Below are 24,940 nucleotides of genomic sequence, written 5' to 3'. Positions count from 1 at the left end.
AGAGTGAAAGCGACATGGGTGGAGGTGTTGACTGGGCCATGACTGGGTTAGTTGCACATGCACGGGCCTGTAGAGGCTGTGACCGGGCCATCACGGCCAGAGGGTTGTGTGTGTGTGTGTTGGTGTGTGTGTGTGTGTGTGTGTGTCTGGGGGGGCTCTCTGGCAGGGGACAGGAAGTGCATGAACTTTGACAGGAAGGAAAAAATGAACAGGCGAGAAGAGGGATGGAGGGAGGGAGCAGAAAAGGAGAGCGAGGTTAGAGAGAGGCTAAAGGAGGCGAGATGATGGAGGGAGAGAGGGAGCGTAAGAATAGAGGAGACTGGGAGGGAGGGTGGAGGTGAGGGAGAGCTAATGATGGAGGAGGAAGAGAAGAGAGGTCGGTAAAGTTTCAAGGGGAGAGAACAGGGAACATTTGATGATCTTCTTACTCTTCTTCATGGTCTTCCTCTTTGTCTTTGTCTTGTTCTTCGACTTCCTATTTGTCTTCTGGTTCTTTTTGTGTTTGTCTTCTTCCTCACGGTCTTCTTCTTCACGGTCGTCATCTTTTTCTTCATGGGTGTCTTGATCTTCTTCCTCACGGTCTTCTTGATCTTCTTCATGGTCTTCTTCTTGGTCGTCTTCTGCTTCTTCTTCTTCACGGTCTTCTACATCTTCTTCTTTACGGCCTTCTTCATCTTCTTCTTCGCGGTCTTTTTCATCTTCTTCTTCACGGTCTTCTTCTTCTTCATCTTCTTCGTCTTGGTCTTCTTCACAGTCTTCTTCTTCTTCTCTGTAGCGGTGGCTGGATAAAGTTTTAGGTACATTACCGTGACTCACTGGATTGGATTGTGGATGACAGCAGATAGAATTGTATCATGCTCTCTTTACAGTGTGACGTCTGCACCTGGACACTTCTGGATGGATGCATGATCCGTCACACACCTTGTACGCAGATAAACCAGCTGCTCCTCTTAAGGGGGTTAAAAACAGTCATAAGACAAGAGATAAAACTATGAACAAGTGGTATTGATAAGTAGAGAGGAGTTGGGAGGGTGAAGGTCAGCGGAGGTGCAGCAGCGACGTTTACAGGAAGGAGTGAGGAGAGAGTGAATTGGAGGCTAAGCGATAAGGAGTGAAGAGGACGGGGGGAGGCAAAAGGACGGAGGTCAGGGGGAGGTTAAGGGGGCAAAAACAGGAAGACGAGGGTGAAAACACAACACAGAGGGGAGAGAGATTAGAGAGAGGGGTGAGTACAGGGGAGAGGAGAGGAGAGGAGGGAGAAAGTGTAAGAGGAGACGGGTCGATGGGAGCGAGGGAGAATGAAGGATGGGAGACGGAGGAGGAGGGAGAGGGAGTGTGTTCTGTCTTGGGGAGGTGTTGAAAGGTCCGACCTGTTCACCTCTGAGGTCACAAACACACACACACACACACACACACACTTTATTTTTCATTTTGTACTCTTCTTTTGTTATTTGCTGCTAAATTTTAAGCATTGTTCTTGTTGGATTAATGCGAGGCAACGGTAAAATACATGTGTGCGAACACACACGCACACGCACACACACACACACACACACACACACACACAGTCGTCTGAAACTGTTTTCTCCATTAACGTGGTGTCGCTGCACGTTGAATGACAGGCCATTGGGCAGAGACGTGGATTTACCATTAGAAAAGAAAACCAGAATGTCCAGCGCAGTTTGCTGTACTGGGCAGTGGGATCGACTGGAAAATCATGAACACACACACACACACACACACACACACACACACACGGTTTGATAGTTAACGAGAAAGACCTGCACTCACACAGACACGCGCATGTACCAGCTTCATTTATTTTTCTAGTAAACCTGGACGTGGAATCCCATTTGCAATCAAGACCACCTACCCTCCTCCTCCTCCTCCGTCCATTCTCTCTCCCCTCTCTTTCCTTTTCCATGTTTAAAGTCCACGATTTTTCCAGTCCAGCGCTGTCAGACCCCAACAATACCCCCCTTTGTTACACATGAACACGTAGCACAGGTTTTGGAGATGTGGACACGGTTGGGATCACAGTAAACACAAACCTGGAGTCCAGTAGACGATGAGGCAACCGGTCCGACTCACAGGACTGCTCCGACACTCCGGATACTCTCAAGCATTTAATCAACATTTAAATCATTTAAGTCCAGTCACATTGCCTCATTCTTTCTTTGTTTGTTCCGTTGTTTATGTGTGTTATTTGTTACATTCGTTGTGTGTTTATTTTATTGTTCGTTTCTTCTTTTCTATGTTTTATTTTATGTCTTTCGTTTCCTCCTTTGAATCTTTTGTTTCATTTTTTCTCTTTTCCTGTTTTTCCCCTCTTATAACCTCGTTAATTTGATTAACATTATATTCCCTGTGTTGTCTCATTATTTCTTCCCTTCCTTCTTTTTTTCCGATTCTTTTCTGGCTTCATGACTTTCTAATCTTTTTCTTTTTTTCACTTTGTTTTCTCGCCTTTTCTCGGTTGGCCTTTGTATATCTGTTTGGCTCCGCTGTTTATGTGGCATTTCGGGGACACACACACACACACGGCCCTCTGTTTCACCTCTGTGCTCTCTCTCGGGGAGAGCGAGCCCTGTATAATGAAAAGTTCACGGCCGTTTGATGGCCGCTGGTTAGTTGTAAACACATTGTTCAGCCGAGGGTCAAACTGGGAATGGAAGTAAAACCGTTCTGTCGCCTCACAAACATCAGACTAATCTCCATATCCACCAGTGAGATTCAGACTTTTACCATCAACTTTATTGTTGTGTGATGTGTTTTCAATGGACATTGTTCGGCTGAGGGTCAGATTAAAGAATTAAGGAACACGTTTCAATAGAAAACCTATTACACTGTATTTGTAGCCTCATAATTTATTTGAATAGACATTGTTTTATTGGTGATACGTGTCGAAAACAGAGGTTGAGACAGAAACAGCTTAAAGATAAAATGTTCTGATAAGCGAGAATCAATATTATATCTATGTGTAACAGCAGAACTGGAAGAAAATAGAGGAAAAGATGACGTCAAAAACTTCTGGATAGATCTGAATTTACATACAGTCAAAGATATAAATAATTTTAAATGTTATTAAAGGGGCTTTCCACAGATTTTACTCATAAAGGTCAGTCTTGTGAAAATAACGTCTTATGACCCAAGAAGGAGCTTCAAATTATTAAGTGTCAAATATTTGCATTAGTGCTCCAAATACTATTTTGACGATAAATCGATTATCAGTCAGTCAAAACGTCATAATGCACAATTTCCCAAATCTGTACCATCTTCAGATTGTTTCTTTGGTCCAACCAGCAGTTGAATAGCAGCAGATCCTCACATTTAAGAAGCTGGAATGAGCAAATGTTTGCTCCAAAAGGGAATCGTTTATTCAAGCAAATCAAGGAAAATAGTTACTAGCTAATGTTCTTTCATTTGATTAAGCGACTGACCACTGCAGCTCTACAACAATCTAAAAAAATCTGAATAATTAAGTCAGATTCTCTTAGTTAACGAGGGTCTCTCGTCCAAAACACTTCGGCTCAATAGATCTAGATGAAGGTGTGTTGTACTTGTCCGGGACAACACAGACCTGTTTGTTAAACCCACAGACTGCCTCTGTTTTTATCCCCATATCTTCCCAGTGATAGCAGGTATTGGTCACCACACATGCACCTATAATGTCACCACCAGAGTCCAGCAGACAGCAGTAAACATGTGTGTCCTGGAGGTGGTCTGCTCCGAAGGTAAAGGGGGCACGTCATGATTATCTGCCCAGTCCTGGACTCTTATCTGTGAGCTCACCATGGACTGCTGGTCCTGGTCTGAGCCCGAGATAGACCTCCAGTTTCTCACACACAGCAGAGAGATAAGAGAGAGAGCTTCTGTGTAATGGAAGGAAAAGATACGAGGCGGTCGAGTTTAGAAAGCTGATTCTGTGCGTTTCTGTTTGTGATGTCTGACCGGTGACGCCAACCCGAACTGAACACAACCAGCGCCAGCCATCAAAGACACGTTCTCTATCTCCCGCCTCGCTCACGGACACACACTCTGTCTCTCACTTGACCTTATCTGAGCTTTTTCCCATCATTCAGTGGTTCTGGGTTTTGGTTTTTATACCTCATTGAATTCATCCTCCCCGTAAAATCAATAACAGCCCCAAACAACCTCGAACATTTGGCCGCGTACCTCGCGGCTGTCAGCGACGAAGAGCAGCTTCACTGTTTCGGACCACATGAGGGTTTCCAGTTTATCTGAGGAGAGCATGAAGTTAGTTATCTGACTGCTGAAGAGGTATTACATGGAAATAAAACTCAACCGCTGCAATATTCTGGCCCAATTTGGCTTCTGCTCATCCTTGTTTTTGGACTCGCTCGAGTTGTCTTTGTTTATCACGTACTGCAGATACACCGTGACCTGGATGACTCCTCACAAACATCTACTGAAGGTTATTAGCTGTTCTGAAAGTATTTAAAAGTCCTACAAGATCGTAAAACGTCTTATTTTGTTATGTGACATCCGATATTTGAAAGATATCTGAGGAGTTTCTTCTGCTACGTTTATCCTTTTAAGTAGTAAAAAGAAGGAAAGGAGGATATAGATAAGATGATTTCAGTATCAGTATCCTGTCATGGTCTCTAAATAAGGATGACCAGGGTTTTCCTCACCATTAGAAAGGTTTCGGTGCAGCACCCAAACCTTTTTGACCCAATCCTGTGCTAGATACTGTTCATGAGGTGAAAACACTACAGACAAATACAGAAGAGTTGTTCAGTCAGATAAAAGGAGGTTTCGCCAGTTTTGTGTCATTAATTAAAGCTGGAATTGGAAGTATAATGTCTTACATTTTCATTTTAAAATGGCTAAAAATCAACTACACATTTGTTGTATAGTTTGTCGAAATGTGTACGTACGTTATCTCAAATGTTTGCAACAATGTTTAAAGCCAGAGAAATCAGAAAAAGGTACTAATGGGTTTGATTTGGTCGCCGGCTTCTTTTATTGGTTCTCTTGTTTGTTTCTTTTGTTGTTGTTTTTTTCTTTCTTTTAAATGTTTCTTTCTTTTTTGTTATGTTCATTGTTTCTTGCTCTTGTTTCTTTCATTGTTTCTTTTTTGGTTGTTTCTTTCTTTTTTGGTTGTTTCTTTCGCCGTTTCTCGTTTCTTTTTCTTTGTTTTCTTTCTTTTTTGTTTTGTTTCTTTCTTTCTTTTATTATTCGTTTCTAGTTTTTTATGTTTTATTTCATGGCTCCTCATTTCCTCATTTGAATCTTTTGTTTTGCTATGACTTCTGGGAGAAACTTGGAGTGTAGGAAGGAATGAACCAAACTTTGAAACATCACCTCGTTTTGTACACGTTTCAACTGAAGTCCATCCATCCATCCATCCATCCGTTTTGACCTGTACTTTGTGTTGTAGGGTTTGCGTGATGTGTTTGAGAACTACTACAGAAAGCAGAGGAGGAAACAGGCTCGCCTTGTGCTGCAGCCTCACTCTAACATGGTACGACCCCTCACCCTCACTCTGTGTGTGTTTGTCTGTACACTGCTAACTACACACACTCCCCTCTCGCACTCTCACACACACTCCTTAATCTACAACTAATGCTAACTACTGCTATATCGATTTGTCCATTTGTTGAAGGTTTTCTGTTATAATATGTCAAACGAAATGAAACTTTAAACTGTAAATAGGTGTATTATTGGATAAAAACAGGTGTGTTTATGTAAATCTGTGCAATTTAAGTCGTGTTTGCCACTGATTGTTTTTACATTTCCATTCTTTCCCTTTGCTGTTGGACTCTTTATCCCCTTTTCTTCCCGTCTCCCTCTGTGTTTGTTTTTTCTTTCTTTTTACACTTAGCATGAAACTCTGGAGGGATACAGGCGGTATTTCAATCAGATTGTCGGGTAAGTTCATCCATTTGTCTCTCCCTCCCATCAGTCCATCTTTACTTAAACTTATACTGCTGTAGTTTATTCAAAGGTTTTATTTGTGTTTGTGTGATTTCGACTGAATTGGACGTTTTTTTTCTGAATGCTTAACATTTGAAGATATGAACTTATCTCACAAACACGGATACCTTTCCTGTATTTCTGGTGTTTTGGCAGCACATCTGTCCATTGGGGGTGTTACTTAACTGTGCATGTTTATTATTTTACAAGAAATATTTGTATTTGTACCTAAATTCATGGACAAAGCCACATTATTAAAACCACTGGCAGGTGATCTGAGTAACATCAATCTTTTTGTTACAATCCAACGTTCAACTGGGAAACTTTTAAACCTACTGGACGATGCGCCATGCCTCATTACTGAAACTGCTCAGGAACAGGACATTTTTCAATACTATAGAGTATTGAAACCAAATTTCAAACGGTCTCATCAGCTTGAGTGAACCAGTAAGCATGCAGCATTCTTGGTGTGTCAGGATGATAGTGCTGGTGATTGGCTGTCTCGAGGCATGAAGGAAAAACACCATATCCAGAAATAAAAATGATATTGAAAGAAGTATCATTCAGGAACTGATATCGAAGTCAGTGTCACAGTATCTGTACCGGTATTGAATTTTTTTTTTCATAATACCGGTACCGCTGCCGATGATCACCCCCCCATATAGAAAGTAAGACGAGCAATATTATCCGGAGGAATAAAGAAGAGTATAACGCGAGATCGGAATTATATGAAACACACTTTTACTTTGACTTCAAAACACATTTATGGACGTTGGTATTGTTTTACATCCCAAATATCTATCCATACATTTATTGTTTATCCCACCATCTGTCGGACATCCACCTCTCCCTGACATGTTCTCTCATCCATCCAAAAAAAATAAAACATCAATCCTTACATCCGCCTCACCCTTTTACCCACCTCTCCATCCATCCATCCATCCATCCATCCATCCATTGTGAGCTCTTCTGTGTAACTTGGCAGAAGACCGAGTGAGAGACGGTGAGAAAGAGCAACTTTGGAGTGAAAGCAAACATTCTGCGTCTCGCGACACCTCATTTCATTTCATCTGAGTGACTTCTGACCGTTTGACATCTTTTCATCTCTCCGTCCCTCCGACTGCCTTTTTTTTTCCCTCCTCCATCTTTTTTTTCATCCTTCTCTCTGCCCACACTCACCCTTCCCCTCCTTTTACTTTTCCTCTCATCCATCACTCCATCCAACCCTCTCCATTGCGCGCGCACACACGCACACACACACGCACACACGCACACGCACACACACACACGCACACACACACACACACACACACACACACACACACACACACACAGCGGTGACGATTGATAGAGTGTGTGTGATGGTGGTTGGCTCATTGCTGTTATTCCTTCTGTCTGTCTGACTGGAGCAGACTCCTCTATAAACACCGCCAAGACTGGACACTAACACACACACACACACACACACACAGACACACACACACACCCTCAGGTCTGTTATTCCCATTTGAAGTATTGGAAAGTGCCATCCAGTGTCTCTCATCCAGAGCTGTTTCTCTACCACTCATTCATCCCCTCATTTCCCATCCATCCATCCGTCCCACCAGTCACCCTTTCACCTGCAACAGTCTCGAGTCTTTCAGTATTTCAATCCCCCTTTTATTCTCAGTAACAACTGGACAGTCTGTTGCCTTTTTTAAATTCACTTAACCTTGATTTATACATATAACAAAAAGACTACATGTTGAAATTATAAGTGGTCATAAGAAAACGAGAAAACTAGCATTAAAACCTACAAAGTGTATATAAAAAGAGAATATAAAAGGATACAAAGCATATGGAAATGGTTTTAAACCAATAAAAGATTAATTGATGCAACAGCTTCATAAGAATTTGGCGTCATTTTGATAGTTTTGGCCTCCATTTGTGTCAGAAATAACGACAGGTTCCTGCTGAGATCTTTAAAGTTTTCATCCAGTCCTTTGCTTACTAGATCTCTTCAGGTTTCTAGCAGTGTTTGTAAGGAGTTTATTGAAGTGAGCACATCCATAAAAATAAACACTAGGTGCTGGACTGGAGAAAAAGCCAAAGATTTGAAAACGATTCTAGATAAAACTCCATTTATTACCTCCACGTGTGACGTTAAAATCTTTTTACCAGTGTTGTTCCCACAATTTTAACCGTTGTAAATACTTCTCTTTCTGCTGCCTGTATTCCTCCGGCCTTAAACATGCAGTCACACACACACGGAAGGAAAGTGAGTTTTTGGAAACCCGACCTTGACCCCACCCAGTATGGTTAATTTCAGGCCCATCTTCAAATGACCTCTTTATCTATATTTAAAAGGAGCTGGTTCTCCTCAAAGTTGATTTCTGAGGCGCCATTATGTATTCAACAAAAAGGTCTGAAGATCAGTTTAAGATTCCCGACATATTTAGCCTCTTCAGTGATGACAAACAGGAGATTAACCGGGCAACAACGCGGACCACAGTGTGGCTTGTTGTGGTCTGGCGAGGCTCGGTGGGCATCAGATCGAGTGAGACGAACCAAAATCACTTTTCGAAAGCGATTTGATCCGTTTCAAGAAAGCACTTCGACAGATGATTGACGAGTGTGGTCTGTCAGCGAGACATCAGCAGCTTTTAATGCTTGATCGGATGAATGCGCCGCTTGCTCGGCCGTCACTGGTGCTTGTAAATGATTCACAGATTGAGTAATCGTGGCGGCCTTTCTGGAAAAGTCACTAAAGCTATCCACCAAAATCTGATGGTGGAAATTGGCCACGCAGTCACAAAATTATACTCTTCCATCGCAGCTGATCATGCTGATATTTGAAAATGTGCATAAAACAGGTGGATGAAAACAGTTCTTATTTCTTGGACGGTGCCAAGAAAGATCCAGCATCTAACCTTGTAAAACTGAGACTTGCATGTTTTACAGTTTGAGACTTCCTCCGATCCTTGAAGTTAAATCATTTTTGTGTATCATGAACTTTTCTCCGTCTGTGTCGTCTTCCTTCTCACTCTCTGTCTGTCCCTCCTTCCCTACTTCCAGCTTCTTCGTAGTGGAGGACCACGTCCTTCACACTACACAGGGTTTGGTCAACCGAGCGTATGTGGAGGAGCTCTGGGAGTTGGCGCTGTCCAAAATCATCGCTGCCCTGAGGACGCACTCTGTAAGGACACAGAAACACACTTGAAAAGTAGAGCACACTTTTAAGGACAGCTGTGACAACAAACACACTGCTCTGTCTCCACAGTCGTACTGTGACAACCCTGACCTGGTGCTGGATCTGAAGAACCTCATCGTCCTCTTCGCTGATACACTGCAGGTACGTCTGCGTGATTAACTGCGCACTGAGCGAAAGGCATCGGCGTCCTTTTTTTATTTTCCATTTTGGTCGTCTTGTACTTTTTGTTCTTATATTCAAGTATCTTGGCACATGCCAAGTCGGCTATTTGACCCCAGGGGCTCATGAAACTGGTTCAAAGCTTGTTTTGTAGTTTAAAAATGGCCGTCTGCCAGTCTCCAAAGAAAGACTTTCTTTCTTAAATTGACCTTTTTTTTAAGAGAGAGACGTTTATCATCTGATTTATCCTTCACTGTACGTAATGAGTGTGATGGATGAGAGGATGGAGGGATGACAGGGAGATAGAGGGGATGTGGGTTACAAACCGGACAGGAGAACCTTTTCGTAGATGAGTGAGAGAGAGCGAAGGAGGGGAAGAGATGAATGAATGGTGCGATGCCCGAAAGTCGTTCACGTAAAGTGATGAGGTGCCGCTGAACGGCTAAATTCACCCTCTTCTCTCCTCTTTTCTTTCATCCTCTCGATGTTTGCAGGATTGTTCTTGTGCTTTTTACTGTTTCAGCAACATAAACTAAACAACGCATCACCAAAACTGGGTTATTCATTAAAAATGTATATATTATGGCGCCAAATACGGTCCAGTATGTAGAATTCAGAGGCATATAGCTGACAAAAGCAGCCACCAGTGTTTGGTTTGTCCATTCTGGGCTACTGTAGAAACACTGCAGACTCTATGGAGGAGGATATGAAAGGCTCAATCTAAAGTAACAAGACTAAAATAAGTTCTGGTGATTATACACCAATAAAAACATAATTTAAAAGTATTATATTCCATTTTTGTCTGTAGCTTCTCATAGATTCTACACACTGGACCTTTAATGATCATCACACTGAAATCTACTGTCTCCATATTGTTCTTCAAACTCTTCTAAACCCACATGGGCTGATTTAACTTTTTGGACACCACACGATGGGAAAAATCTAATCTAATTACCGGTAATATTATTTATACGCAATGAAAGTACTTAAGATTGAAACAATTGTGACCCAGCTGCCCTCCGTCTTCCAGCTCCCACCCTCAGCAGTGTTAAACATTTCTCAGTACATTATTATATTGTAACCAGGTTGCTCTTTCTGTGAGATAGCAGTTAGCTGACTCTTGCTGCTGTTCATTAGCCACAGCAACATCAACAAGTGTTTGCAGCTGTTTGAATTCGAGTCAAAGAGGGAAGCTGGCCAAACACTGTCACCCCGCCAGCTAAAGAGCACTACAGAGAGTTTGTTAGCAGAGCAACACTGTTGGTGTTTCATGTAGTTATCTCCCTGCAAAGTTAATACCAGATTTTCGCCTCTGGGTGCAGCCAGACACTGACCAGTTGCTCTGGTTTTCCTCTCCTCGCAGGGTTATGGTTTCCCAGTGTCACAGCTGTTTGACATGCTGCTGGAGATGAGGGAGCAGTACGGAGAAATCCTGCTCAAGAGATGGAACATCACCTTCAGGTACTCACGGCCAAGAGAGACCACCAAGCCTTTGCAGTGTGTGTGAGAATGAGGTCGATTGTGTTGTTTTTCAGTAGCTGAGGACATGTTGCAGAGTGCGTGCTGCACTGACCTTCCCCTCTCTAGTCATAAGGTCATAAGGGCGCAACGAGTGTTTGGGCCACCACACACACACACACACACACACACACACACACACACACACACACACACACACACACACTCATTGCCGTGTTGGTTTGTGGGAAACTTCCTCGTCCTGGTTTTGAAGTTTTACGACCAGCCAGAGAGAGGAAGCGTTTTAAAGCAAACTTCCGGAACATTCTCTGCCCTTCAGAATGGGTAGTACCCCTTACAAGATTGTGTTCATTTATATATGTGTGTGTGTGTGTGTGTGTGTGTTTGGGCTTACATGCCATTGTTTCACCATCGCTTTTTGTCCAATGACACCAGTGGGACTTGGAGCGAGAACGAACAAACAAACACACACTCCCTCTCTCCTTCCCCCCTTCTCTCTCTCTTTTTCTCTCTCTTTCTCTCTCTCTTTCACACACACACACACACACACACACACACACACACACACACACACACACACACACACACACACATACACGAACACACACTGGGGAAGCCACAGGAATGTTGTGTTGTATTGTTGGAGAGGCAGCGCTCTCCGGTTCACGGCCTCTCCATGGAACGTTGGAACGTCCGAACTCTGGAGCGCCAACAAGAAGTGGGGGTGGTGAAAGAGGGGAGGGTGGTAAGAAAACCTCAAGCATTAGAATGACCCCCAATGGGATGATTGTTTGTGTGTGTGTATGTGTATGTGTGTGTGTGTGTGAGAGGGAGAGAGGTTGATGGCATCCCAACCATTCCTGTCGACCTCTTCTGAATTATTTACCTGTGATTTGTTTCCTCTCCAGGCAGGTGTTGGACCAGGACAACTACAGTCCGATCCCGGTCTCAACAGAGCAGGAGTTTAAACACTACACCTCCCAGTTTCCCCTGCAAGACCCCGAACTGGAAAAGGTAAGGAGCGACAGAAGAAACGTGTCGATCAAATTTGTGCAACCAACATCTCACGTTAATCCCCGTTTCTCTGCTCCGTTTCCTCCAGCTTCCCTTCCCAAAGAAGCTTCCCTTCTCCGAGTTTGTGCCAAAAGTTTACTGCCAGCTCAAAGAGTTCATCTATGCGTGTCTGAAATACTCCGAAGACCTGCACCTCAGGTACACTCGCACAAAAAACTAAAGCCTTTCATTTATCTTCCAACACTGATGATCATCAATCAATCTGTTTTTGTCCAATTTGGAAATCACTTTGGTCAGCACTTACTCCTGTGTGGATCAAAGAAGGGTGAAGGAAACGTTGTGCCTTCTTCAGCACACCTGGAGTCAAAGGCTCATATTTGTTGTTGTGGTCACGTTACTTCAAGGCGTGTTTGTTTTGGCCGACAGCCTTATTCTTATCTTCTGCCTGCAGGATCTACGTGTCAACTAAATTCTATTAAATCACATTTTTCTGCCTCCATGCCAGCGATAGCTGTGTTTGCCTTGAGGGAGTTTGTGTAGATGTTGGTGGTCAAAGGTTCAGGATCGCTGCGACCTCATTGCGTCCCATTCTCATGAATGCAATGCCTCAGAAACACATCAAGGGAAGTTTCTTCAAAATTGGCAGACACATCCACTTGGACTCAGACAGAAATTGTTACAAATTTGGTATCGAAACACATTTTTGGTCATTACTCAACAATTCATACGATAATTATGACACAATGTTATGACATTTTGTATCCAAATGGTCAAAGGTCAACCTCAACCTGCCAATAATGTTCTGGCTGTTACTTAATGCAAGAGCTCAGGGACAGCAAGTTGACTGGTGAGCTGAGGTAAACAGCTGCGAGGGGGGAATTCTAGTTTGTGCATGGGTGGATGTCTACAGGTGGCTGTCTGGCTCTGTCTTACATCAGATCTAATGATGACCTCATATAAAATGGCTCGTTTTTATTGACGAGGTGAAGTTTCCTGTTGTGACAGTTGGTTCATTCTGTGCCAACGTTGCTCACGCTCAGTTTTTTCGAAACCTGCTCGTCAGTGTCGTCGTTCTCCGCACATTTCAGCGTTAGAAAAAGGGAATACCAAGTGGCAGCCCGAGGTCCACTTGTGGGAACTCAAACCAAAACCGGATTCAGCATTCTGCCAGGAGTTGAACTCTGGGTCGCTGCAGCGGGCGAATGCTTGCTTGCCCCCCAAAACCCTTTTTCTCCATCACTTTCTGCCATTGTCTCCCTCTCTCTTTCTCGCACTCACACACACACACACGCATTTAAAAACACACACACACTCCCAAACATTTGGGACGCAGCACACTTTCCTTGGTTGATTCTTTCCATTCTGATCAGGGATCTTTGTTTCATTAGATTTGGCCCACAAGGACACACACACACACACGCACACACAACAACACAGCAATCAAGCGCCCGACTTCTGTTCCATGTTCTATGGAGGATAAACAGCAACCGGAGTGTGTGTGTGAGTGTGTTTGTGTGTGTGTATTGGTTACGGTTGATGGAAGAATTAACTAAAACAATGCAGCTACTTTTCTACCGAGAAGATGAGCAATCAGGGAGCGACTTCCACTGTCCAGAGGGATTCAACCGGGCTGGGATTCAGCCAGACACACAAACACACACACACACACATATCAACACACATGGAGACTCACACACATTTCAGAGCACAACACACACTGAGAATCCTTCTGTCCGATGTGTGTTATTAGTGTCAAGTTCTGATTTGGTCGGTGGTTTCAAACAAAATAGCATTTTCTTTTATTCAGACTCGGATCCCCGGGAGGTTGTGTGGGTTTTTTTTTTATTGAGCATTCTTGCGTCCAGTGTCTGCATGTTTGATAGTGTTTCTGTTCATATGTGCTTGTGTGTGTGTGTGTGTGTGTGTGTGTGTGTGTGTGTTAGTGTGTTGATTCTCTCCGTGGGGGCTGGGAACCGGGGAGGTACCATTGATCCGTGACTGGCGGAAGAAAGGGAGACGGAGGCAGGAGGAGGAGGAGGTTGGAAGTGATTGGAAAAGAAGTCGTCTAATTAAAGGGAAGGATTTGGCATAATGGCAGCCAAAAAAAAAGGAGACGGGACGGAAAGACAGACACAAACTATTAGTCTTTGTGCGTTTGTCTCTGTATTCAGACGCAGTGGGTTGTAAAGCGTCGACCCTGGTGGTGACGCAGCCAGAAATCTGTCCATTTTGCATTTTTTAAACTGGAAAAGCTGGTCGCAGTGACAGATTGATCCGACAGAGAAGTCGGGCTGCAACCACCGATTATTTTCATTAATCAGTTAACGGTTTAGTCTGTAAAATGACAAAAGATTGTGAAAAACGCAACTTTCCCAGAGCTCAGAATAACTTTCTAATTGCTTCTTTTGTCCAACCACCATCAGTCCAAAACCCAAAGACTTTATTTACTGTTATGGGAGTGTTGGTGTTTATACCTCTAGCACAGGAGCTTAGGACCACCAGAAGGAGTGAAGCCATGCTGGGCTAGCTAGTTAGCATGATGACTTCAAAGACTTCTTTTGATATAATGTTGAACTTCACATTGTGTTGATTATTTTACTCAAACTCCTTCATATTGCACCTTTAACTAATCGATAATTACAGTCCATGAAGCCATCTTTTCAGTGTGTTACCCCCTTCTTTCAATGTGAGATAACAACATTTGACTTATTGTAAAAATGTTGGGGGTGTGTTCTTTCTTTATCATTTTAATTGTCTATCTGACGGATGATATCAATGGACAAGCTCAATAAAAGTTAGTAATTCCTGAGCACACTTTTTTTTACCTCTGCATTGATTGATTTTAAAAACAGGAAGACGGTCAGTCACCAAGTCTTGAGTAAGGTCTTGGTGACTGAAATGTTGACCTGTTTTTAAATAACTAATAAATGTGTTCAGGAATCACTATTTTTGCCTTATTGATGGACAAGCCCCCAAAACAGAAACTATTTATAGAATTTAAAAGTGTAACTGTAAGATATCACTGTCAACATCTCGAATAAAGACATGAAAAAGGCCATTAACAAGTAAAACAACCCTTTGAGAAATAATTTCTTTAATCAAATACATGTGTGCAAGGTTGAAGCACTCAGAGGTTTTCTGCAAGCTGCTAGGACACATGCCTGCTCCTTATCAGGGTATTAAATATGACAAAATAAGTTAACGTTTGCAGCAGTTGTGGAAAAAGCTGTAAAATCAGCTTCTGTCTGATTCATTAGATCGCTGAAACAACTCTGAAATCATCTGTCTGAACCAACAAAAATGTCCAGACAGATGTTTTTCTGTGCGACACTTTTCTCTCTGATCTCTCGCTGACCAGACAGCACTAATCGCTCTTCTCAATCAGAGTAATGACTCCACTGTTTGACCTGGCTTGATTTCTACAGTCCTGCACACCAAGCTATCTGGTTACCACGGCGGCACGCCTTCCTGCCCGCTTCAAACGCGCACAGATGCACGAGTCCGGAAGCAGACGGGACGGTAGAGCAGGATTGTGGTCATTGATCCCTCTGACCTCCGACCTTAACCTCTGTTCACAAGTCTGATTTGGCGGAAAGAGAATAAGCCTGTGTGTGTGTGTGTGTGTGTGTGTGTGAGCAGTTTTCTTCAAGTGTACATGATGCGTATTACTTTTCCACCTCCAGATGTGGAGTTCTGTTCCTGTGAAAATGTGTCTTGAAGCCGCTCCACATGTTTTTGGTCATTCTAGTATGACTGTAGGTATGTCTGTGTCTGTCTGTTGGTCAATCAGTTCACCACTTTGGTCCAGACTGAAATATCCCAACAATGGATCGCCATGAAATTTGATAAAGCCATCGGAGGTTCCCAGAGGATGAATCCTAATGACTTTGGGGATCCTTTGACTTTTCCTGTGGAGCCACCATTGGGTCCAAGTTTTCACTTCTCACAATAAACATCTAAATGTCTACACAGAGGATTTGACCAAAAATATGAGCAGACTTTCATGGTTCCCAAAGGAGTCCTAATGACTTTGGTGATCCCAAGACTTAACCTGAACGTTTGATATTGGTGGCAGTGGGTAAAATGTAATAAAAGGTACAAGTTGTACAAGTCATAAAGCATCCTCCTTTTTATACATCCATGGCAGTGTCATAAAACTGAACTGAAAACAGGACTTACATTGTAAAAGCAGCGGCTGTAAAATGGTGGATACATAATTGGATGCTTTTGGTCCAATAACATTTGGAAAGTCTATAAGAGCATCAAGATCGAATCATTTTATCTCTATTCAAGTTATCTGGGTGCTAAACAGGAAGTTGACCGGCTTGGTAGAAGTTTGTGGTGCGCTAGTCAAGGGCCCCATAACGCGGAAGAGTTTAGTAATTTTAGATCCGGGAGTTAGATCTATATTGTCTTCATGTGCCACTGAGCAGCTTTCATAGGAATGAAAATGCCATGCCATGTTCAAAGCTGTATCTAGGTTTTAATAGTTATACCTATGAGTAGAACAGGAAAAGCTCAAAATTAGGGAAAACCAGGCATCACAGAATAAGCAAATCTGTTATTCAGTCGTACTTGGAGTCATCTGATAATGATTGGTTGGCTGATTTATTTTGGCTACCATGGCTCAAGAAGCAAAGACAAAACTTAAGATAATACCAAGAGATACGTTTCGGTTTGGCTTGCTCAACAGTGATGAAGACTGTTCAACTCTGTGATGTTTCAGCAGAAACAGAAGATGAGGTGATGTTGGCATGAAAACCATGTAGGAAAGACATCGACCTGTAACAAAGAGGTCGAACGACTGGTGAAAACATGCCACAGAGATGCCCAAGAGCCTCAATCTCAACCCCAAATTGCGGCTCGGCGTTGGCAGATGGTGGCTGTGAATGTGTCGAACTGCGAATATGAAGCAGGGTGTCGCTGAGAAAGAGCAGCTCAGCTCGGCCTGCTTGAGGTAAAGACTGGAATGAAGACAGAGGCAACAGTGGATGAGAGTGAAAACACTTATTGGCCACGATTTGCACACAAGCGAAGACGATCAGGCAGTTCAAAATCAAACTGCGTCTGTGGAACTCCAGCGAGCTGCTCAATCACAAACACCAGTGGAGATCAGGCCGCTGTGGACCTCGTGCCAAAGTGCTGTTTGAGCTGGTTTGATGTCGTTCCCAGTTTACATGAATCACAGGTGTCGTGTTTTGTTTTGCAGTTGGCACGGCGGTAAACCGATCGCAGAAATAAGAAACATACAGCGTGAACACATCAGTTTGTTTGAAGGAGGCTTTTGTAATTACTCTAAGGCATCGTCTTCTAATTGAGAGAACCTGTTAGATTTCGTAGGGACTTTCGTAAGGATTCGATATCACCTTTATTTGTGTCTTTAGCACTGTTAGCTTCTGTGATGACATCAGCGTTTTCTCTGCTTGGGAGTAACCAACCTGTTTTGATAGCCTGCTAGCATGTTTGATGCTAATACAGCGATTGGTGGTAAGACTCTCTAATGGCCAAACGTTTCAGGACACCTGTCGTTCAAAAGGTAGAGCAGGCCGTCCTATAATCTGAGGGTTGGTGGTTCGTTCCACTGACTTTAGAGACTGCTACTATCACTCCAGTGCACGAGAACAGGTTATTATGAATGGATATTTTATGGTTATTTTTCTTTTTTTTTTTACTGGGCTATTTCAGTTGTATTCTTAAATAGGATTTTTTCCAGTCATCCACTGTGAAACTCTAGTATTTCTAGTCCACCTCAAGCATGTAGCCTTTGTTTTCCCCATTCATATGTGGTTTAGAAACTGCTCCCTGTCCTCTGAGGCCACTGCAACACAGCCTTCTTTTGACAGGACCTTTGCTAATTGGAGTTTCGTGTTTCTTATTGTTCAATTCCTTGCTTTTCTAACTCTGAGGAACTAAGCTTGTCGTACTGACTCTCTGCTGGTGTGGTTGCCTCGTGTCGGCTTGATGGTGTTTCTGTAAGGAACCACCCACTTAGAAACCTTTAGTCTATCCAAAGTTATATGCTGAGAAAGGCCAACTGGTTATTTCTTATTTTGTCTCTTAACCATCTGCCTTGTTTATGATGCTAAAACCGGCCCAACTTTTCATGCTTCACTGAAGTCTGTTTTATAACGTGTCAGTCGCATCAGTTGAACCGCAGTGACATTTAGTGTCAGAGCAGCTGTTTCGGTGACAAATGACGTAGAGAGTCGTGCTAAGGAGCCATTTGAGGGCGGGAGAAAAATATGAGTGGAACTCTTTGAGCTTGCCATCGTACACACACACACATAAAAACAGTATTTACACTCAAGCTGTCCATCATCAGTAAAGTCAGAGTGTACTTGGCTGGCAAATTGATGACCACAGTTGATTTCCATTATATGCCGGCACAGCTACTCGGCACAGTCACCGATCCACACAATTCGCTCAAAGACATTGTGTGTGTGTGTGTGTGTGTGTGTGTGTGTGTGTGTGTGTGTGTGTGTGTGTCTAACACTGTCCAGAGTGTGTTTGGTGGTGCAGTACAAACATACCTGTGGCTTCCTGGCTCGGCGCTCTAACCTCTCGCTGTTTTCACTGCTGACTCGTCTTTTTCTCGTCATTGTTGTCTCTCTTTGTGTATTTTTAGGAAATACCTCCGCATGTCTCCATCCATCCCTCACTGCGCCGTAAACACGGCTGCACCGAAGGGCGCTTGGCTTCCTTTTGACAGCGGCGACCACCGCGCATTTATTGTGACTGATGGCAGCATAAATATAATGAAATTCAATCCAAGTCCTGCGGCGTGGCTATATTTGTATATATGCGTGTGTGTGTGTGTGCTCAGAGTTCACTAGCATACATTGACTTTTTGCCACTCTCTCCACACACACACACACACACACACACACACACACACACACACACACACCGTTTTTGCCCACTCGGCACTTCTGCCGCTCCAGGAATTCTTTCCCCCCTGCTCCAAATTGTCGGAACGTTTTTAGGATTCCTCCGCTTTTTTGGAAACAAGAGTGAGTTTGGAATTCCAGCTCTCGTTCCCCCTCAGGCAACTGTGTGTGTGTGTGTGTGTGTTTAGGTTGAATTCCAGGCACAGATAATTTAGTGATCTGGTTGGAATGTGTTTGTTACCCACAGGGAGCTGAAATCGAACACGCTTAATGCACTAAAACACACTTGAACACAGATTCTTCTTCGTCATCCCGCAGCCGGAAAAGCTGATCACTTTTGTTTTCAGCTGATCATTGATGTGTGTTTGACCTCTTTGAACCTTTTGTGTGTGTTTAAGATATACAATGGGTCTTTTTCCGCTCCCCTGCTGGCCCTGATTAGACCTGGTTTTACTATCCGACCTGAGTGATGTGATCACAAGTGGACAGCTTCAAGTCCAGGTGTGAACACGCCCGAGACCACTGAAGACACATTAGAGATCCGATTACTCAGTCCACATTCAGAGGTGGTCTTGGCAGAGGAGGAACAGAAAAAGATCCAACCATTGAACTACTGACGTCAATATCACCGCGCTCCCTTTACAAATCATGCGATTTTAAGAGTTTTTATGTGAGGAGAAACTTGGCTTTCCTTACTTTCCTTGTAAAAAGTGTCAGTTTGTCGCAGCACTGCTGTACCGACCAGACCTGCTAACATTCAACAGTGCAATTTATTCATCATTTACCCTAAATTTATGTGAAAATACAACATTTTATTGACGTTTAACATGCTGTCAACAATACTGTCAATGAAAAATTCTTAATTAATTTGATCGTCTTGTAAATTCGACACTAAATGCTAAACATTACGTTTTTTTCGGTGTGTGGCGGCATCACTGAACCACCTGCCTGCTTCCGTGTCCAAAGTGTGCAGCAGTTCTGACTGATTTAATCATTTACACTCAATTCATGACAGAAACATAAAACTGTATTGCGTTATAATCTACGTCTTTGTCCCCTGTGGAGAAAGCCACCAGACTCCCTTAAAAAACTGTTCAGTTTTGTGAGTTGTTGATTCGGGAGAAACTTTATAAACCTTGTGAAATGCCGTCTCCGACAAGTCCCGACTATTTGGGCCTTCTTGTAAATTCGGCAAATGTTCTACATGAAGTTCTCACTTTCTTTGTGTAGAAGTGTGTATTTGATTCAGTGATGTAGGTTTTTATTTGCATATAGAGCGAGGACAAGTGGTCACTAGGCGTATGTTACTTGTCTACTTGTGATCGTATCACTCAGGACGGGTGAACGGGAGGCTTTGACTTCATGTTCCTCCTCTCACCGTCTCCTTGCTGTGTTTTTTATTCTGTGTGTGTCTCCTGTCTTTGTGTTGTCAGAGTCCAGCGGCGCCTGGACTCGACCGGGCCTCAGTTCATCTTTTTGTGCAGCTTCTAGGAAAAACTGCCATTAAAAAGAAAAAAGAAAAGCTCTCTATAAACTCTGTTGAAAATTTGTCTGGGTTTCTTCACCAAACATCACCCACATTTCAAACATAACAAAACCGATAGTATGTCAGAGATTTTGTAAGTGGCTCTGATTAGCTCCATCAAACATTTGTTTTGACAGGAAATTTGAGCTCAATTCAGACTTAACAGCCTGCTGGCTTTCTTTAAGCCTCGCTGGCTGAGCAGAGGTGGTAATTTTATGACTATTTAAAGTCTGCAGAGGACGAGGGCGGGTGAATATATCAATAAACTGCATGGCTAACATCATGACAGGTGACGAATAGGTCTTAAAATCTTTGATTTAGATATTTTATTAATTTGAAGACAGATTTTTACTTCTTTAGAGTCTATTTATTTCCAAGCTGCGGTCTTATCAGGAGATTTGAGGCTACGTTAGACTTCTAATGATCCTGACAGCTCATAACATGGTAATGTACTCATTTGAACTGGCTGGCATGTAGAGATTTTTCCAAATGGAGAGATTGGCAGACGGAGAAATTTCACTTAAACTGTTTGTACTGGCAATCAGACGCAGCAGATCGCGGCGAGAAGTGGAATAAATCGCTTCTGCACAGTCACTGATTCTCTGTCTTTCTCTTTTGTTTATGTCTGTGTGCGTGTGTGATTCTGTGTGTGTGTCCATCCTCAGCTCCACGGAGGTAGACGATATGATCCGCAAGTCGACAAACCTGCTGTTGACCAGAACCCTCAGCCACTGTCTGCAGTACGCCATTAAGAAAAAGAATGTCGGACTGGCAGAGGTACTGTGTGTGTGTGTGTGTGTGTGTGTGTGTGTGTGTGTGTGTGTGTGTGTGTGTGTGTGTGTGTGTGTGTGTGTATGTGTGTGTGTGTGTGTGTGTGTGTGTGTGTGTGTGTGTGTGTACGCACGCATGTGTAAAAATATGACGCATGTGATAATCTCTCTCTGAGGAAACCATCCAGCTAATGCCGTTTGCACAACTCTCTCGGATTGGTCATTTTCCACCTTTCCAGCTCATTAACTCTCACAAAAACAGACGTTTCCTCTTTTTCAACCTGCTGCTATCGTCGTTGTTGTTGTCATAATAATAACTGTGCAGAACGGCTAACTGTGATACCGAGTGGTGATTTTTATTTTCCACTTCCCGCGTGATGTTTGTTTCCATGCTCCATGATCGGGCCTGGAGACCAAACATCGTTAATTCTACAGGAACAGGGTGTAACGATACGAGAGGGTGTTGCTCAATTAATAGTCAGACACCGAAAAGATAAAGCGCAGAATATTAAAAACAAATGTCCAATGAAGGCTCGTGAAGCACAAAGCAACAGCACATAAAGGTGTCGGTGGACTGATTATAGTGGAAAATAAACTTTTATGTGCTTTCATTATAACATTTCCAACAAATAAATACATAAAATCTTTAACAGTGTATTTCAAGACAGTCAAGTTATTTATTCATGGGCAGTCTCTTCTGCAGTATCTGGTGTTTATAAAGAGAAAAACAAGGTTTTAGTTCCTGCTAATAATGTTTTAATCAGCAAGTTTACAGACGAGGAATCGTACTTTTTATATTAACTCAAGTACAGCTTTGAGGTACTTGTACTTTACTTGAGTATTTCCCTTTTCTGCTACTTTATGTGTCCACTCACCTACATTTTGAACTTTTTACTCCACTTCAATACTTCGATGACTTTAGTTACTAGTTACCTTGCGTGATGTACAAGGGCCAAAGTAGCACATTTTCAATTTATTAATTCTAAAGTCGCTTTTCCATCACTTTTCAACAGTTGAATGGAGACGGCCAGACTAAAAAAAGAACTATAAACCTAAAGTGAAAACATTAAATGAACAAATGAACACAGACAAGTCATTTAATCAAGCCACTCACTTGCAGGTCGAGTCTCGAGTCATTCGTTTTGTTTTAAGCGTCCACATCTCTGATAATAAGTGAATAAATGACCAGAGCAAAAAAAAGACTCCTGTGTTCATGTGATGGCATACTTTCAAAATAAAACATTACATTTTGCTAAAAGATCACAGAAAAGTTCACAGAAGCAACATAGAAATGTGTGAAATCCACATTTATCGGAGACATGAGACGTAATGTTCAGTGGTGTGTTTGAGCTCCTTCACTGCAGTTGAATGTTTAAATGGTTACAAACCTCAATATGCTCAGTGTAATTTTTATGTGTCCAGCTGGTGCAGGTGATCATAAACACCACCCACCTGGAGCAGAGCTGCCACTTCCTGGAGGAGTTCATATCAAACATCACAAACGTCCCGCCTGACACGGCAAATGCTACCAAGCTGTACGGGACCTCCACCTTTAAGGTACGTGCCAGAAACTCCTTCTGTTCTTCTATCAGTCCTTTCTTCTGTTTATTCTGTAAACTATAGAAAATGACAGTGATGCATTATTCATTAAACGCGTATCTCACAGGACGCTCGTCACGCGGCCGAGGCGGAGATCTACACCAGCCTGAACGCCAAGATCGACCAGTTCCTGCAGCTGGCTGATTACGATTGGATGGCCGCGGTGCAGGGAGGCGGGACTCTGGACACCAGCGACTACCTGATCGACCTGATCGCCTTCCTGAAGAGCACCTTCAGTGTGTTCACCAACCTGCCTGTGAGTACACACACACACACACACACACTCACGCACACACACACACTCTTGTAAAGACAGAGTGGCACATTTTAAAATCAATAATAATAATAAAACTTTATTTTTAACAGAATTACAAGGTCTAATTAAGATAAATACATATAACAAATACCCAGAAAATGAAATAAGAAAGGTCAAATAAAACGCCTAAAACTAAAATAAAACGAGCAGTTGACTCGAAAATTGATACTCAGTGTTAAATATGAAGCATATTTTTCAAAATCACAAATTATTCCTTTAATTTGTAGCCACACAACTTAAATCTACAATGTCTGTTAGCTTTCAGATGTTGCTATTTGTCATAAATCAAGTGTGTGTGTCTGTTTTATTTGTGTAAACTACGTGTGTGTTCACTATATACACAACTTTATGTATGTGTGTGTGTGTGTGTGTGTGTGTGTGTTATATAAGCTCCCACACCAGTCTGTCTGGATGTAAGCGTGAGACATCACAGGGCAGGACAATCTGCTTTAGTTCGTTAGAGTATCGGCTTGTTACGGGTTAGATCGTTAACATGGGGCTCGTTAAGCTCATTAAAGGGTGAGCGGGTCGGGTCAGCAGCACCAGATTACACAGCGGCTCAGGCTATTGACTCCACAGCCCCGACTGTAATGACATTATACACCCTGTCAGGATGATACAGCCATGATCTGTGGAGAGTCGGGCAATTAGACTTCTACGAGTGATGATATCAACTGTTCGACAGCTCATTTAGGACGTATTTCACGTTGTAATCACCATAAAATACATGCTTCTCCTGACTTTAAATGCAAAAAGCAATCCCTACATTATATGAGACGACAACCACACATTAGATTGTAATAGCAGAGTCAGGGCTGATAACCTTGTCGCAAATATCCCCAAAAATAGATCAAAATTATCCCAACGTTAGGTGTGACCAGAGCACATGATAGAGGGCGGCCCACGCCTGATGGTGTCGAAAGTAGGTTTGATGAATAATAATTATAAATCACCTTATTTTTAGCTCACTTTGCTAATATTCAGGATAATAGTTAGGCAATCCATCCTGGTAAAGATGTTCATGATCATTTACTTCAAAAAGTCACTCGGCCTTTAAAGGGGCACTATGTTTTTTTTGGAGAAGAAGTTCAAACTCAGACATTTAATACAGTATCAATGACGTAATGATACAACCTCAGAAATCTTTTTTTTCTTTTCTATAGTGAATAAAGGTAGAAAGGTGGCAGGGTCTGCCACATATAAACAAAGTGAAACAGTATGAAATTGTGCTATCGTTAAAGTCCTTTTTTTCAGTCAAGAACACAAAGAGAGTTTGAGTATTTAGTTTGTCTTGGCAGAAAATAATCAGCCAATGAAGATCTTAGAACCTCTTCTGCAAAACTACAGCTTTAAATAAATAATTTAACCGCTGAATATTAAATGTTTCCCAAAAAGTGTCCCAAAAACCTTCTCTCTCTCTCCGGCATCGTTCTCTCAGACTCATTAAAACAACAATAGAAATAAGAAAATGCCTAAATTGGTCGTCACATATGCGTCGGCGGCCTTTAGTATACCTGGGCTGCCAGTCCAAATAACTTAAATGTGTTGATAATGTTATGCCCTGTGTGTGTAATCAAAACGTGGTGGTCAGTGTTGCAATTGTGGCGAAGTGCCTCAATAAATGACCCTGATATTGACGCTGGACTGAAGGACTGAAATTGTAGTTTTATACAAAGTAGTATCAACTATCCAGCAGCAAACTGGCCGGAGGCTTGAGGCTCCCAAATTGTTTTCTAACCGCATCATTTTTTACGGTGAGGTTAATGTTTCCTCGAAATAAACCAGGAACTCCCAGATCGATAATAAATCTAGAAATCTAAATTATTTTGACTTGTGTTGTTAACGCTGTTAACTGCAGCCCAGCAATGACAGCATTTTAAAGTCTCTATTGAGATCTTGTGGCAACTATTCATTTCTTTCTTTAAGTTTTAATGTACACAAAGACACATAATCCGTGTTCCCACACACGAGTTAGTCTTAAGATGATCTGCACACCCAGATTTGGTCAAAGCGGGTCACAAGGCCACAAGGCTACACACACAAGGTGGTCGAGCTAAGTGT

At 42.5% G+C, this 24,940-nt stretch overlaps 1 protein-coding gene across 1 annotated transcript in view; it reads left to right on the top strand.

Moving 5' to 3' along the window:
• The window catches only part of exoc6b (exocyst complex component 6B), a 63,498-nt gene that overhangs the window by 25,362 nt on the left and 13,196 nt on the right, over window positions 1-24,940 (top strand). Inside the window, exons 8-17 of the mRNA XM_030430198.1 lie at window positions 5,405-5,488; window positions 5,849-5,895; window positions 8,995-9,115; window positions 9,200-9,271; window positions 10,653-10,750; window positions 11,677-11,782; window positions 11,871-11,980; window positions 20,860-20,971; window positions 22,387-22,521; window positions 22,631-22,819. Of these exons, the coding sequence (XP_030286058.1) occupies window positions 5,405-5,488; window positions 5,849-5,895; window positions 8,995-9,115; window positions 9,200-9,271; window positions 10,653-10,750; window positions 11,677-11,782; window positions 11,871-11,980; window positions 20,860-20,971; window positions 22,387-22,521; window positions 22,631-22,819 (1,074 nt within the window). The remainder of the gene's footprint in view (window positions 1-5,404; window positions 5,489-5,848; window positions 5,896-8,994; window positions 9,116-9,199; window positions 9,272-10,652; window positions 10,751-11,676; window positions 11,783-11,870; window positions 11,981-20,859; window positions 20,972-22,386; window positions 22,522-22,630; window positions 22,820-24,940) is intronic.

This window comes from Sparus aurata, chromosome 10, assembly GCF_900880675.1.
Source record: "Sparus aurata chromosome 10, fSpaAur1.1, whole genome shotgun sequence".
NCBI classification, from domain to species: Eukaryota; Metazoa; Chordata; class Actinopteri; order Spariformes; family Sparidae; genus Sparus; species Sparus aurata.
This window is presented reverse-complemented; position numbering and strand designations above follow the sequence as displayed.